General features: G+C 34.7%; 1 protein-coding gene across 1 annotated transcript in view; it reads right to left on the bottom strand.

Annotated features, from left to right (window-relative positions):
- Positions 1 to 4,987: 4,987 nt before the first annotated feature.
- LOC119084486 (tachykinin-like peptides receptor 99D) overlaps positions 4,988 to 15,352 on the bottom strand; it is a 107,833-nt gene continuing 97,468 nt past the window's right edge. The window contains exon 11 of the mRNA XM_037194488.1: positions 4,988 to 8,215. Coding sequence (XP_037050383.1) covers positions 8,052 to 8,215 — 164 coding nt within the window. The 3' untranslated portion in view covers positions 4,988 to 8,051. The remainder of the gene's footprint in view (positions 8,216 to 15,352) is intronic.

Below are 15,352 nucleotides of genomic sequence, written 5' to 3'. Positions count from 1 at the left end.
CTGTTTGTATGAACAGACAATACCTGGTTTATACTTTCATTGGTTTGATTGTTGCGTAATGTGAATTACTAAACTAAAGAGCGTTAGACAATAGTCATTTACACAAAATAGAAATCGGAAATTGCAAAGTTTTCCGGTGAATTAGATTATACTTTCCGTAGATTTCGTTTGTTTCTTTCTTTCTGTTCGTTCTACTCAAGGCTGTAAACTTTGGGGAGGTCACGCAGATACAGATACGCGGGTGACACACCACAGTTGAAGATAAAATGGCGGATTTCACACAAAAATTCACCTCCTGTGACGATTCTCGTCGCCGTGGCGATTTGGTGAATTTCGTGAAAGCACGAAAATTAAAATCTAATGTTGAGTTCAATTTATGAAAAGGATTCTACAAGCTACATTAGTCGAAAGAAGTGTTTTACTAATGGGTAATAAAGTTTTCGACGCATACAGTAAACAGTAGGCATCATTACTAGCTTCCTACTTAACAGACTATGATGAACAATTGTTATATGCAATTGTTGTCAAGCATAAAACTCCCATTTTGAAAAATGCATACTCACTACTAACTCACTCACTTTCGTAAAAATAAGCAGAGCTCCACTTTTACACTTCATCGCGAAATGAATCAATAGCTTCTTGCGTAACACATGACAGCAGTTTTTTCTGACACATTTCCGTTCGTCAGAACATTCAAAGAACTTCCATTACATGTCTTGATTATGGTCGAACAATAACTATTTTTGCTCAAAGCACGGCTCACACATATTTCACACGTTACAACAAAAGCTTGCAGGCGAGTATTATTGGCGAATGGTAACGACAGTCATCATCATAAACAAGGAAGTTTTATTCGAAATTTTACAGCAGACATCACAAGCTGTGCTTCACTTCATGAATCCAATCTGGCAGAGCTTTCGTAAACAATCGACATAAAAACGGAGATTTTTTTTCTCTCTTTAATCTCGCCGAGGGGCTTTAGTTTTTGTGCAACATGCTACAGTATGCCATTATTGTAAGAATTGCGGAAATGTTTTGCATTTATGCATTTAATTGTTATGCCTTGCGTTGTATTCAAAAATATAACACAAAATTCATTTTCCGCAGACTATGTGCTGTAACTCAACTGAACACATTTTCAAATTGCTTGTGGCATAAATGTTTGTCAATATGTGGTTTTTATTAAAACAAATCATGGATGACGGAATAGGGCCATGCAGAAATGAATTGTGTACAGGGTTGAGAGATGTCTTTTCACTTCTCCTCACAAATTTAATATCCTATGGATCGGGAGAATCGTTTGAAATACTGCTCAGTACACGTCATGCTGAACTTGTTTCTGAACCTAACTTTGTGTCAGGGCATATTATTCCGAATGTAAAATTACTAAAGTTTACTAAAATGAAACACTTGCAACATTCGAGTTGCAAACCAGAACTTTGCGTTTACGTCTTGATAACAAATGTTGATTAGCGATTTAGCGACATTACCGAACTACTAGTGCAACGCAAGGCTATACATGTGACCAATTAAAAATAATCGAGACACGAGCCTAATTTATTGAGTGAACCAATTCAAGAAATACCCAAACCAGCACAGTTCCATTTAATTTTCATTTCTTTGATAATGCAGCTCATCTTTTTTACATCTATTCCAGGCATTCTGTGACATCCTTCACCTTCACATTTTTCGCTGAATTTATTTGACCCATTTCAAGCATAAAACGAACCCACATGACAAAAAAGAAACGCAAAAATTTTTCTTAATTCAAAGTTTTTACGTTTCCACATAATAAATGAATCGTTTTCCCCTTTTTTTTTGTGAATTTCAAATTACACAGCCATAAGTTCCTTGATTTCAATAACAGAAATTGAATGTCATGTTATAGGATTGCATCGTGTCTCTCTGTTTTTTCTTCTTCTCTTTTTTCCTCTCTGTACATCCGCCTCTGCTGTTTACGTTCAAGTTTCTTGTTAAAAAGGGAATCAATTTTTTTCCGTTTCTTTTTTTGTTTGTTGTACGCTAAATGAAAAACTGTTTCAAGAGTACGGTGAAGACATTAGTAACAACAAAGTATCGAGAATAATTTCGTGTTCTACTCAGATGGATGATTAAAAATTTACATATCCAATGTTCAGTCTAGTTCTTTTAATGAATGGAAAGCGTTCACTCAAATATAAAAAAGTAGCGGAAACGTATTTTATATGCTAAATCACATTGATTGAGTTCGGTGAATCCCATTGATTCGAAATAAAAACATTTTCGGTGAATGACGGTGAAATGTTATAACATGAAAGTATATTTCCGGAACAAGAAAAAGAATTTTTTTTTGCAAAATTTTATTTTATTTTTGATTATTTTCGGTATTTTACTGGAAAGTTTAGCAAATTGAATGGCAAAACGTATTAATATTTATCGGTAAGTTATTGCAAGAGGCACTGTATGAATATAATATTTCATCTTTCATCCCGAAATACGTCCTTTGAAGTAGAAATGTGTAGAAAGCTTTCACAAACATTTCTCATTTCCAGAAATGGAAGGGGTTTCGTAATTGTGCTGTAAGGCGATTTATGATGATATGATATATACATGGGAGAAGACGGAATAATCAAACTTTTCTTTGGAAATTTATTGCGGTAATCGGTACATTTATAGTTAACTGAATTGACAACATCTTTCGGAGAAAATGTTACATACAACCGGAGTATTCAAATACAATTTATAATATTGATTGAGCATTTTAACTTTCAACCAGAATATAATGTTTATTCGTTCAAAGCTTACACACTTTATACGTGTGTGTGTGTGTGTGTGTGGCTTGTATGAATATATGCAGTGAATCGGTTCTTGTAACCCAACCATATGAAACACCGAGAGAAAGTTAATTAAATTAAAACTTTTCATATTGAAAAATGTCTACTCCAGCATAATCTTATTAGAAAATTGTCTACAGCAACGAATTTAATATTTGAAGATGTGAGCAACATAAATATACACACACACATACCCATCCATCCATAGCCCGACATCCTTTAAGTTAATATGTGCGGTGAATGTCAACAGGCAATTTTGAATATACTTTTTGGGGGTTTTAACTAAATAACATGGAGTTTACATGTAGACTAATTTTTGACCCCAAAACATTAAAGTTTACCATAAAATTTCACTTGAGGCGTTGTGTTACAAGTAATATGTTGTGCTGTAAGCTGTAAGTGTGGAAAACATCATTTCATTAAGTAATTGTTCAGATAAAAGGTTCTCCTCATCAAAGGCATTTTATTAAAGAAAAAAAAATTGTTTTGCTAAGACATTGACTATCCGAAATATTAGAAAATTAATTCCAGTCGTTACAGCTTGTCTGAGACATTAATGAATATTTGGAGCGATAAGAAGTATGTGGAAAATAGTAGGGACTAGGTAAAATAACCGGTCGGGTCGTTTGATGTTTACGTTCACAGTGATTGTATATATAGTCGCTGTTAAACAATTTTACAACAATTGACCGTCGTTTTATGAAAGTTTTTGATTAAAATGAAACAATCTATGGCCAGAGGAATGTGTTGGCTTATTTCATTACGTTTAATTGCCAGGATGACTTCTAAAATACTCTTCTTTTTAGCAATAAATCAGAGAACGTTAGAAACCTGATATCAGCCTGTTACGAACGACTTTCATCTGTTATCGTTAACAACTGCAGGAATAAACGACAAGCTCGTCTTATATACCATGAAGCATGCTTAGAGGTGTGCGCCGGACAAAAATTCTCGGCGGCGGCTAGCCGAGTGTAGATGTGTCGGCGGCGGCGCGCCGAAAACGATATTTTTCGGCGGCTCGGCTCAGCCGCGGCGCGCCGATATATTTTGAATAATTTAAAAAAAATTCTAAAAATTCATAGAAAATTCAATGGTTTTACCGATAGTTAGTCATAAGAATACCTACTTCATTTCTAATACAAGAATTATGAGTTCCTGTGAACTATGGTGTAAAGCCAACAAAGTTTAATTTTTATATAGTGAAACATATAGACATCAAAATCTGAAGTGAAAGCATTTTTGCTCATAATGTCCACAGCTGGGCTTGAACTAGCAACCTCTGGTTTATAAATCCAGCGCCTATCCAACTCGACCAACTTCATTTCTTTCAAATTTTGAATCTTTGAAAATTTAATTCGAAGATAACAATAAACTGGGTTTGCTAATAGTCGAAAGAACAACGAAACTTCTAAAGTTCGTTGTTAAAAACTAATTACTTTAGTGGTAAGACTCGAGTTTATTTTTCATAAAATGCAGAGGGATGGTCCTTAAAGCACGTTACTCGAAAGAGTCCAGTGACATATTGTTAGAGATAGTGCAAAATATTCAGAACTATATGGAAACGTAATTACGAGATATAATGATAAGTCTGGAAAATGCAGATTTTGTGGATCGCCCCAGAGCTTTAAAAAGTTTAGTTTAGTTTAATTTACAATCCAATCGACGTTATTGATTCCACATACGATTTACACGTTATAATACATACGTAAATGTCGTAAAGTTGGTAATGCATGTGGAATGAAGTCCTAGGAAGTCACTAGTGACTCACTAGAGAGTAAAAAAAACTCTTCTTGAAATGCAAGGTGAGGTAAGAGTCAACTAAAATTTCTTTTCAAAAAATACAAATCCAACACAAGATATTTGTAATATGACATTAAGGCAGATTGCGATTTTTATTTAATTTAATTTAATTTAATTTTAAGTTGACGTAAAACGAGGAAATTATAGGGAATTTTTCCATACAAATTGTATTGTCAATCGACTTATAAATCGAATGTTTTACGTCAAATTATAATAAAAAGTAAAAATCATTCCACGCGCTTTCTCAGAAGGAAGTTTACCTACGTTAAACATACATGATGTTTTACAGCACTCATCGAACCGTTTTATATCGATGGAATATTCCATATATCTAAATAATAATAGAAATTATGCTTTAAAAAAAACTACTTGTTAAGAACGAAGATTTCCGATTGCTACCATTCAAAGAAACGCTAAGCTCCATCGGAGAAATTTAAAATCGTGATATTTAGTTGAATGATGCCCTAAACTTATTTTGTTGTCCAGCCGATGAAAACAGTCGGCGGCTGGCGGCGGCTGATGTCATATTTTTGTTTCGGCGGCGGCGCTCGGCTGAGTACCTCCAGCCGGCGGCGCGCCGGCTGAACTCGGCGGCGCACACCTCTAAGCATGCTCAAACAATAGTAAGAAGTAAAGGCTCTGTAATCAATCTCTTGGCAATTGTTAGATCGAAAGAAGTAATAGATGCGATAGTAAAACTGCCGATACGCTTTCCGTCTGTGAAAGGTTATATCGTTGTTTGGATCTCCGACATTTTGTTTAGAAAAAAGGTAATTAACTTGAAGTTAGCATTTAAATGGAAATATAAAAGAGCCGAGATACTCACAAACTTTTAAATTGTGCAAAATTATCAAATATAACATTTTCGTTTTACTTTCTTCGAGGTCTCATCCTTTTCCATGAAACATGAAATTTTTTGAATTACTGCCATGCATATAAGCGATTACATTGCCAAATTTAAATTGTCCACTTGAATGAGAAAAACCATCCATTAAAATTTAAATTCAAATTTAATGGTGTCCGTAGTCATGACGGTAGTATAATATAAAATGTCGTCCAATTGAAAAAATGAAAGTTATTAAAATAAAGTTTAGTGAAGGACTATAGAAACCATGGGGCGTACAGAAATAACTCAAGAGCCTTAAAACAAGATTATGGATTACACCTTCTTCGGACTATTGTCAAATAATAACTCTTGCGTTATTTCTGCATGACCTCAATTTGAGCTATCCCAATTCTTATACCCGAGCGGAACAATTAATTACAAAATCTGAATGTATAATATCGACAAAGACTACACTGTCACTGTCACTGGAGTAAGTCATCTACATTGTTCTTTTCAATTCATCGGTTCTATCAGTATTTTTAGCTTCTTTGAAGTAATCCACCATTAAGGCCAGTTCATGGTCGCATATATCGCAAAAATGTATGCGAGTATGAACTGGCCTTAAGTAAATTTGGCTTATTTATCTTCGAACTCAAAATCGAGGGGGACCGCACTGAATTTGCTACTCTTTTTTTTGCGTGCGACTCTTTTGCAACTCTTTTTTTCAGATTGCAACTCTATGCAACTCTTTTCAGAGCGGTTCCCCTCGCTCAAAATACGATTTTTTTAAATCTAGCGACTTTACTCATTCGACTTAACAAAATCGCCTATCGGCCATGAGCCCATCTATCAAAGTCTTTCGAATAATGGAATAACTTTTCTTATGAAAATGTCATTGTAACAATTTCGGACAGTTTCATCGAGTTTGCTAAGTGAAGTGTTTCCGTTCGTTCCATTCCGACACGTGTAATTATTTCAGCACGTGTATTTGATTCCATTATAGTTTCGATATCTATTTCTGGCTGTGAGCTACACCCAGAGCTCGAATATGAACACAGAGAGATATGTGTGCATCTGACTGTTAAATATGAAATGGCAGTTTTCCATTCAATGGTTAGTCCATAAATTTAACGGATCCGAATAGACAATCTTTACGGATTCCCTCCAATAAACAACAAATTAACAAACCATAAATTTATCACTGAGAGAAACACATAAACCAAAATAATAATGAAATTTTGTGTCCCACATTGAATATAATGTATGCCCATAACCCTTTTCATTCGTCCAACAAACAAAATAGTTTTTCGGCTTTATCGCCGCTATAAATAATATGAGAAAATCATTTCCAATTTCTCTTACATGGCATAATAATACGAAGTCATAATTCAAAGGACATTATCTTCAGGAGAATATCGTTTACATTGAGCGAATAAAGTGAAACTTGTAAAAATATTTCTTTTTCTCATTTTTTTTTTTGTTATGATGTGTTGAGTTTCCACGACGAGCTTGAGTATTATTTTTTTTCTTAATAAAAAAGGTCGTGAATGCTGGGTTTCTGTTTATATTATGTTTAATGACCATCATTCCAGAGAGCGATTCTTTGAAAAACGGTTTTGAAAACAATATTCTAGGCCAGTTTCGCACATTTCACCGCTTTCTGCTCAGACCAGAAAAGAACACCTTGACAATAATTTCTATACAAACTGTTCATGTCCATTCGATTAGCTTAGACTGTTTTTTCTTTAGGGATAGGAATACGTCTGCACTCAAGCAAGATGCTGAGGTATAACATTCATGAAGTTTGATATCGCTTGAACGCTAATTCTATCAGGATTTAGTATTTTAGGGACATAGGTTTCGCCGATATTTACTGAGATGGCGGGCAACTCTGTGTAAATTCATGGTTCGAACATTTTATACTCAAATTATTATAGATCAGAACAGGTCGGGTTTGACCTGATCTGAGCTTGTAATCTTCTGACCTAAAAAGTTCTCTTAAATGACCTGACCCAATTTTTCGTTGACCTGATCTGATTTCCCTAAAAATCAAGGTAACCAGTCACCTGTCAGCCTGACAGTGTCTGGCAGGTTTAAGGTCAATTCAGGTCAGGTCAGAGACATAAAATTCAGGTTCAGGTCAACTCAGGTTCAGGTCAGGACAAACAAACTGGTCACTTTTATTCGTAGAAACGATAACATCAGACCCATGGAAGTGAGACTTTACAGAATCATTCAAAATGACATCGAAAGATTTTTTGTGCTTGTCATATTACGACGGTTTTACAGATTTTTGACTAAAATGTTCGCGTGATCTCATGTATTTGGTACTGTTGATGGTCTTTGAAGAAAACACAGACAAAACGACCCGATACGCACGACCTCTTAATTAACATTATCTCAAACTCACCGTCATTTTGCTACCAAAGTTTTTAATCTTTTGCGTATTTTACTTAGTATCAAAAGAAAACGAAAAATTCTTTTAAAATGTTCCTTACTACGACAAATATCCTTAGTCTCTATATCCACGTGCGTTTCTGTTTATTTGGTGCGGTATCAATACGACCATCTAAAATAGTCTCTTCATTAACAACATCACTGAATGTAATTTGTCAGGAGATTGACGGTTTTCTCGATGTCCATCGTTGACTGGAGTTATTTGTTCGGGTCAATAGATGATCGTTGTTTTTATTTTGTGGTCCATTTACGACATAGTTATTAGCGGTTGAATTGTGATTGTGACAAGTTGATAAGTGCATGGGTATTCGTACCGAACCTGTAACGCAAACGAGAATTCAATTAAAATTATTGAATTTTTCCCCATCATTTTGTGTCATGTTCAATGTGTGTTTTTAAACTATAAAAGTTTGGTTTTGTAATGGATTTTTATTGAAACAAAAAATTGAGTTAAGCACCTGTACAGTACGCCATTTCAAATTTACTTTTAATATATTTTTATATACAATAATGGGATCATTGAAGTAGAAAAACCGTTTAAAATTTCTGTTTCGGTTAATACGTTTTCCCATCGCCATTTTACCTTTTAGTAGACATGACAAAGTACCGACCTTTAAACATCATTGTGGAACCTGTAAATTTTTCACTGCTAATTCCGCTCCGCTAATTACGGAAAATCAACTTTCGCAACCCGCGTCCAAGATGTAAATTTTCATGCAAAAGGCCGAAAATCCAAAAAAAATAATCAAAACTGCCTTCATTTTCGACCCCGAAGCATGGAAAGTTTTATACGTAACTCGGGGAAAGTGTTTTATTTTTGAGAGTATAAAAATGCATAGAACCTTGGCTTCGGCTCGGGTAGCAACACTACATAATCGATACGTAAATAACTATTTCACTCCAGTCCAGATTATGCTGAACATACTTTAGACTGAAAATCATTCACTGAGTATACACAGTACATTCCCATGTAATAGTTATGCCTAGAATGTACGAGTCTGTACTTCATAAATCAGCTAGTTCGAAGGCTTGTAACTTGAATTCATTAGTCTATCGTCGAAATGCTTCTCGTCCTAATACGCACGTTCGTCATACAGTCGATGTTGATTGAATTTCTTTTGGGAATGATAGATGAAATGGAGTTTTTTTTTAAATTTTTTGAATTCCGGAAGTTCTTTATTACACTGAAAACAGGCACCAGCTGGTTTACGTACGCATTAGTAATGTTCTCGTGCATACCAGATTTACTATTTTTCGCACACGTGGAAGTGAAATGTAAAATTAACGATTGAATAATGGAAAATTGGTTTTGTTGTCTAACAGAATTGCAAAGGTATAAAAAAACGTGGCAAAATTAAGAAGACGTTCAAAAAAAATGTCCCATTTTAGGATAGGAGGTTGTTAGGAGAGGGAGATAGAGACGAAAAAATGCCACACATCCAAACAAGAGTTTGATTTAGAACTTCAATTTCATTTATTTTCTTTCTAGACGTCTTTCCCGTACGAGTGTAACGTTCGCGAAACAGATTCAGGTCAAGGAAAGTCTTTTAGATAACAAGGGATAAAAAGATGAAAAGTAGAGTTTTCGTGTGAATATTGTTGACCTGAAGCGAGGCCGAGGCCTAATAGACACATGAAAAAGGGTCGTGTCTTTTTTATCATTAGTTATGAATGGATTTTACAAGCTAAGGGCGTGCAAATTAGTTGTTGAAAGATGAAACGTACGGTGTTCAATGCTTGTAGCATGTAAAATATAGTAAATGTGCATGGAGGGAACCTAGCATGGTAGTTATAATATTGCCTATATCAAATAAAGTAGTTTTTACTCTAATCGTATGACCTTGTCTCACATACGCAACACAAAGGAAATGATGTCATTTTACATCCATTAAACCAACCACGCTATCAGAAGACGATTTTATTTTCCAACTTCAACGAAGTGCTGTGTAATTTGTGACATGCTTCGCGGATGATTTATCTGATGTACACTTTAATTTAAAGTCTACAAACTGGCAATGTTGTCATCATTAATTTCACAATTTTCAATATTGTGGTTAATCACAAAAAACATTAATTGGAAACTTATTTCTCCGTCCCATGACATTCCATGTACAGCACAAGATATCATCAATCAACATTTCTATTTTTATTAATATTTCCAAACAAGCACTCAATGGTAACAGGTATAAGCATTTATCACTTCATGTGGACGGCTTTTCTGTGCAGTGACATTTCTATAAACCCCATATTACCGAAAGCGCAATGTAACAAGTGGAAATCGCTTGCCGCATCGTAAATATGAAACACAGAGACCAGGCGATTAAAATCGTTTCCCTCGGGTCAAATAATGGGAACAATTCTGTTGCTACCTGTACGTCGAGGGTGAATATTTAATCGAAAAATTTTTATTTGCAGAAATTCGTGGTTTATTGAGCGAACATTTTGCTTTGATGTAGCTTATAACTTTCTTCCCATCACAGATTAATGATTGTTGAAGGGAGTATATCGAATTTCCATTATTAATGTTATGATAATAGGAAATTGTCGATCTCTATGTTTGATGTTAAGTTAGATACTTGATGGAAGTAAATAAAATAAATTTTTATGTTGCAGGTAGTTAGGAAATTATGGAATGACGGCCGAATTTCTATGTTTCCATCTATACAGATTAGCCAATCAAAAAGTTTTTGACGCAGCCAAAAAAAACATTAGGTGTTAGACACTTCTAGTAGAGGTCCCCGAGGTAGAACCATTTTTGTGTGACCAACTAGCACATTGGAGAAGCGAAGAAATTTTTTTTTTTTTTATTATAAACCATTGCAACCTGTTGCATAAACACTCAATTTTCCTATGTAAAAGCTTTCAATATTTGCAAACTTGTCAGAAGTGGCCCATCACTTCTTATCGACAATCGTCAGCAGCGAAGTGAAGCATTGTGTGTAAAATGTGAGGCAATGCTTCCGAAGTTGCAGATTTAAATCGGTATACGCTTGCTGTTTAGCAGTATTCTTTGTTTTCAAATTGAGAACAATTTTCGTGTCTTTGTAACTGACACGAAAATTGTTTTTGCTTCCTGTCAAAGCGATGTCTTAACCAGGTGTGTTGGTTAGAGAGTAAGCATCAACTCGCCAACTAAAGTGAGAATTATTCTTATCGGCGAATTAATGCGAATAATTTCCTGAACATTCAACAACATATTTTAGATGAAATTGAACCTTTGAATAGACGATATAACTGTTCGTAGCATGGACACTTGTATAAAAGACGACAAGATGCCTCCTACATGTACGGGTGTTATACTTTCATGAGTTGTGTATTTTAAATCACACCAAGCAAGCATGACTCCTGTTCTGAGCATAGTAAGTCTGGTCCGAGGTGCTGGAAGAATAACTTTTGTTTGTCTCCTTTTTGTAAAGAAATACTCCTGATTTGAAACTAAATCGCAATGTAGGCAATAAGGCAACACATACAACCTGTACAGTAGTCCATGGGCTTGGGCATATACCAATTATTTCATGCTATTTTTGACTTACCCTCTCCAAAAAATTGTTTTCTTGAACATCCATCTCCCCATATGGCGCGATGTCATTTGCCTAAAGCTACTTATGATTTAAGTACATTCTGCACATGTGGAGCTAATCAATTCACTTTCGGGTTAATTTCTAAATGTCTATCAAAACAAAATCTTTTGTCGAACCTAAGATTTTGTTTAGAAATCCTATGGAATCATTATGGAGTTCTGTGCGTACGGCCAGTAATCCACGAAAATTGAAGATAAAATTTATGGTCTCTCGAAGTTTAGACACAATTAAAATAAGCCTACAACAACTTACAACCATATTAATTTCGATGCGATCTCGTTTTCATTCACTAGACGTGTATGTATACGTATAGTATATATGGTACTACAATCGAACTGTAATAAATAAAGGCACTTGAGCTAGAATTTACCTCCAAATACAACTATACGTTAAACATATGTTCTCATATATAATTATTTAACAGCCGCGTTTTAATAGTATTATATAAGTGAGGATAAAATACCGTGCTTGATTTCCGTTCGAACCTCATTTCTGAAATATAAATTGGAAATTATAAACCTTTCGCTACAATAGCTATTCATACTTACGCCAGTAGTGTGTATGTAATGCGATCAGAAATTTAACCGTTATAAATGTATAGAACGGCGCATTGAATGTGAACTGCTACAAAAGTAAAATTAAACCACCGGAAGCTATTAGTAAAACCTCAGTGGAGTTAGTGAATTTAGTTGTAGACTGTTTAAGTTCAAATAAATTGATTCCACGGTGAAATAACATTTATTTGCAAAACTTTGTAGCGCTCGCAAGTAAAAAAGAAATTCGACTGAACTAAAAACGCAATGTGCTCCAATTGTTTTGACATATTATGTTACATTCCTTGGCAAATTTTCAACACTCTCCTACCATAATACATTTTCCTAGCATTTACTATAACATCCATCATTTTATGGTTGGACGGATAATGAAATTTGATAATTTCGCGTTGTTGCTGTTATGAGGCGTCGCAATTTGATGCACTGAAAATAACTTGCTCAACAGATTAAAATTGGTCTTGAAGGAATCGTTACAAAGTCGCAACGGCTGCTTCATTTTATTTTCATGGCAAATTTATCGCTTCAGTTCAAATTCAATTAATTTATGCGTACAGCCAGTTAATCGAAAATGTGGGAACCAGTAACTTGACGGGAATAAAATTACCAACAAACTTGGGATTTACAGTCATAGAATAAAAACTTTCAGCAACTTCAACCCCACGGGAATGATTTATCACCAAATGACATTTGCGGTAATTTTCATTTCCGCGAGGCTTTGTGAGTAAGGTAACTTAACTAGTGGGATTATAGAACTTCCCACTCGGGATCAAAGTATTTTGGTGCTTCCCTTTTGTCAAAATAAAAGTCTCCAAACACTTCTACTCTCATATATCACAGTAAAGCATATGTCGCGTGGTCCTATTAAACACCAGAAGATTAATTTCCTATTTATCATTGTCATACTACGTAGGGATTGTACAAATATGACGCAATGCTTTCTCATTGAACCTTTTAATCTTCCTCCTATAACAGGACGTAATTTGTGTAATGTATTCCTATTGCTGGACTATGTTCAAATCTACTATTCATATGCAATGTATATAATGAACTGAATTGACATCACATGCAGTGCTGAGGGTTGTTATAATTCTTTCTTTGTGCATTTCAAGACAAGTTGCTTTAGTTTTGCATGGTGCGATTGGATACTTTGTACGAAAATATAATTTTTTCAAAAGTAAAACTGGAGGAATCTGCTTAAATGAACAAACCTTCACTGGAAAATTGACCACGAATGCTTTGATTCAATAGTTTTTGATTGTGATTGTATTGAGTGAAATATTTCTCGTACAATTGCCTTTCAATTTCAATGATTTTCAGAAAGTCTAGTGACAATGCCTCTTACAGGATATATGCTAGATGGTAGATCTGTCAGACCATTACACTATTAACTCGGTCTTCAATTATAACATATATTTGAACAAGGGAAAGGGAATCGCAGTATTAACATAAACTTTGCTATAACAATTTTAACAACCAACCAACCAACCCCAATGTACCGAAAATTATGACAAAGCCTCATTTATTCGTGATTCATGTTTGTAGCTTATCACACCCTCGTAACTATACCACTTAAGTAATGGTTTATCTTATCATTTTATTAAAGCAACTATGTGTCTCGTTATATTATAAGAACAATTAAGATTCTATTAAATTTTCATCTGAACCCATTGAAATCCCCTCATAAATCATCAACACCTTTTCGCCGAGATTCATTATTTTGCCTTTCATACACACATCCGAAAGTCTGGATAAACATTTCGTTTAGAAATTCATCCAAAACTATTCGCAGATTTATATTGAGGCAAGAGGCATTTTAAAGACTAAAGTGGTCTGTGTTGTTTTACTTGATGATAATATATTTCGGAGTGAAAAACTTTGAAATGAAAATTCCCAGCATAATTTCGGGCACATTATGTGCAAATATAGAATCGGATAGTTTCGGGGTAAGTTATTCCATTGTTTTCGATCAAACCACTATTCAAGTGTTTTCGCCCAATAAACACCGTTGTAGATTAGCTTGGATAACTGTTTACTATTTCATTTGTATACTTGGTTATACTCAGATTTGTTTTTTTTTTTAATTATTATTTCTTATGAATTCTTTCAGTATATGAAGGAATTTGTCCGGGTATTGCTCGCACATTTATAACGAGAGAATCTTTATCGGTTTTATTAACATTACGATTCAAGTAGCTTACAATAGTATATTATGCCACTAGGACCAAAAAGGTGTGTTTTCGACCCAGGTGGTCCTCTACATTTCTATGATTTCTTTCAATTCGTATGCTCTTTCAAGAGAGAAGAAAACATTTATTCAAAATAAAGGTACTGCCCTCGTAACGAAGGTTGCTAAATCACACAGTGTATCAATCTATCACCTAAAGACAATCTTAATACTAACAGCAAGCGGAATTCGATTTTTCTTGTCACATTTTAAGTTAACTATAAACGTGCTGATTAATAATGTGGACGGTCTTGACTAGAATCAGTTCGGTTAAGTCTTTAAGCTTAGCCTTGTCTAATTGAAAAGTCTGAAAAAAAAATTATCACACTTTCGCCATAACTACCTCTACCACCGAAAAGCAGTCCGATCACTTGCCACTCTCTTGGTCCGAATGTAGAATACTTTTCTCTGTAAAACGGTATGCATTTGTTGTAGATCGTAGCTTTTTCTTCCTGTACCGCTTTGTCTTGCTGTGGGTCGCTCGTTTCGTACCGAATTGTCGGGTCGATTATGTATGCTTTCGATGATTTTGGATCAAATGCGACTATGTCGCTGAACCTCGACTTGCCATCGGTGTCGACAGCGTAAACTTCTTCGTAGCATTCAAATCCTTTATTCCTTAACAGTTCGGTGATTACGTTCTTTACGCTGTGATGCCCAGCGGTGATCAAGGAGTTATTAAACAGGCAACATCCAGTTACGTGAGGTATTGTTTCAGTCTCTCTGCCGCATTTTCGACAGAGGTTGGATGTGTTGTTTACTCCAGGAACGCTGTGCGTAACACCGTAAATGAAAAATTGGAGCAACCAAGAAGAAAAGCTGAGATACGAAAGTAGGATTTTTTACGTGTGCAAAACACAGACTATTCTAACAAAAAAAAAGTTAATTTTAATCAAGAAATTCTGACTATTTTCAATCAAAAAATTAGATTTTACATCTGCATAACAGCTGATAAAAAACTTGATTGGTAATGTCATATTCAAAAGTTTAATAAACATTCTGATCGAATGGACAATAATTATTTCGAAATTTACCATCGTTTTCCCATATAAACTTAATCGTGTTTTACAGTTGGTGCAATAAATTTGAATTATTAA

This window comes from Bradysia coprophila, chromosome X, assembly GCF_014529535.1.
Source record: "Bradysia coprophila strain Holo2 chromosome X, BU_Bcop_v1, whole genome shotgun sequence".
NCBI classification, from domain to species: Eukaryota; Metazoa; Arthropoda; class Insecta; order Diptera; family Sciaridae; genus Bradysia; species Bradysia coprophila.
The sequence above is the reverse complement of the archived record's forward strand: the minus strand, read 5'-3'. Positions and strand labels throughout refer to the sequence as shown.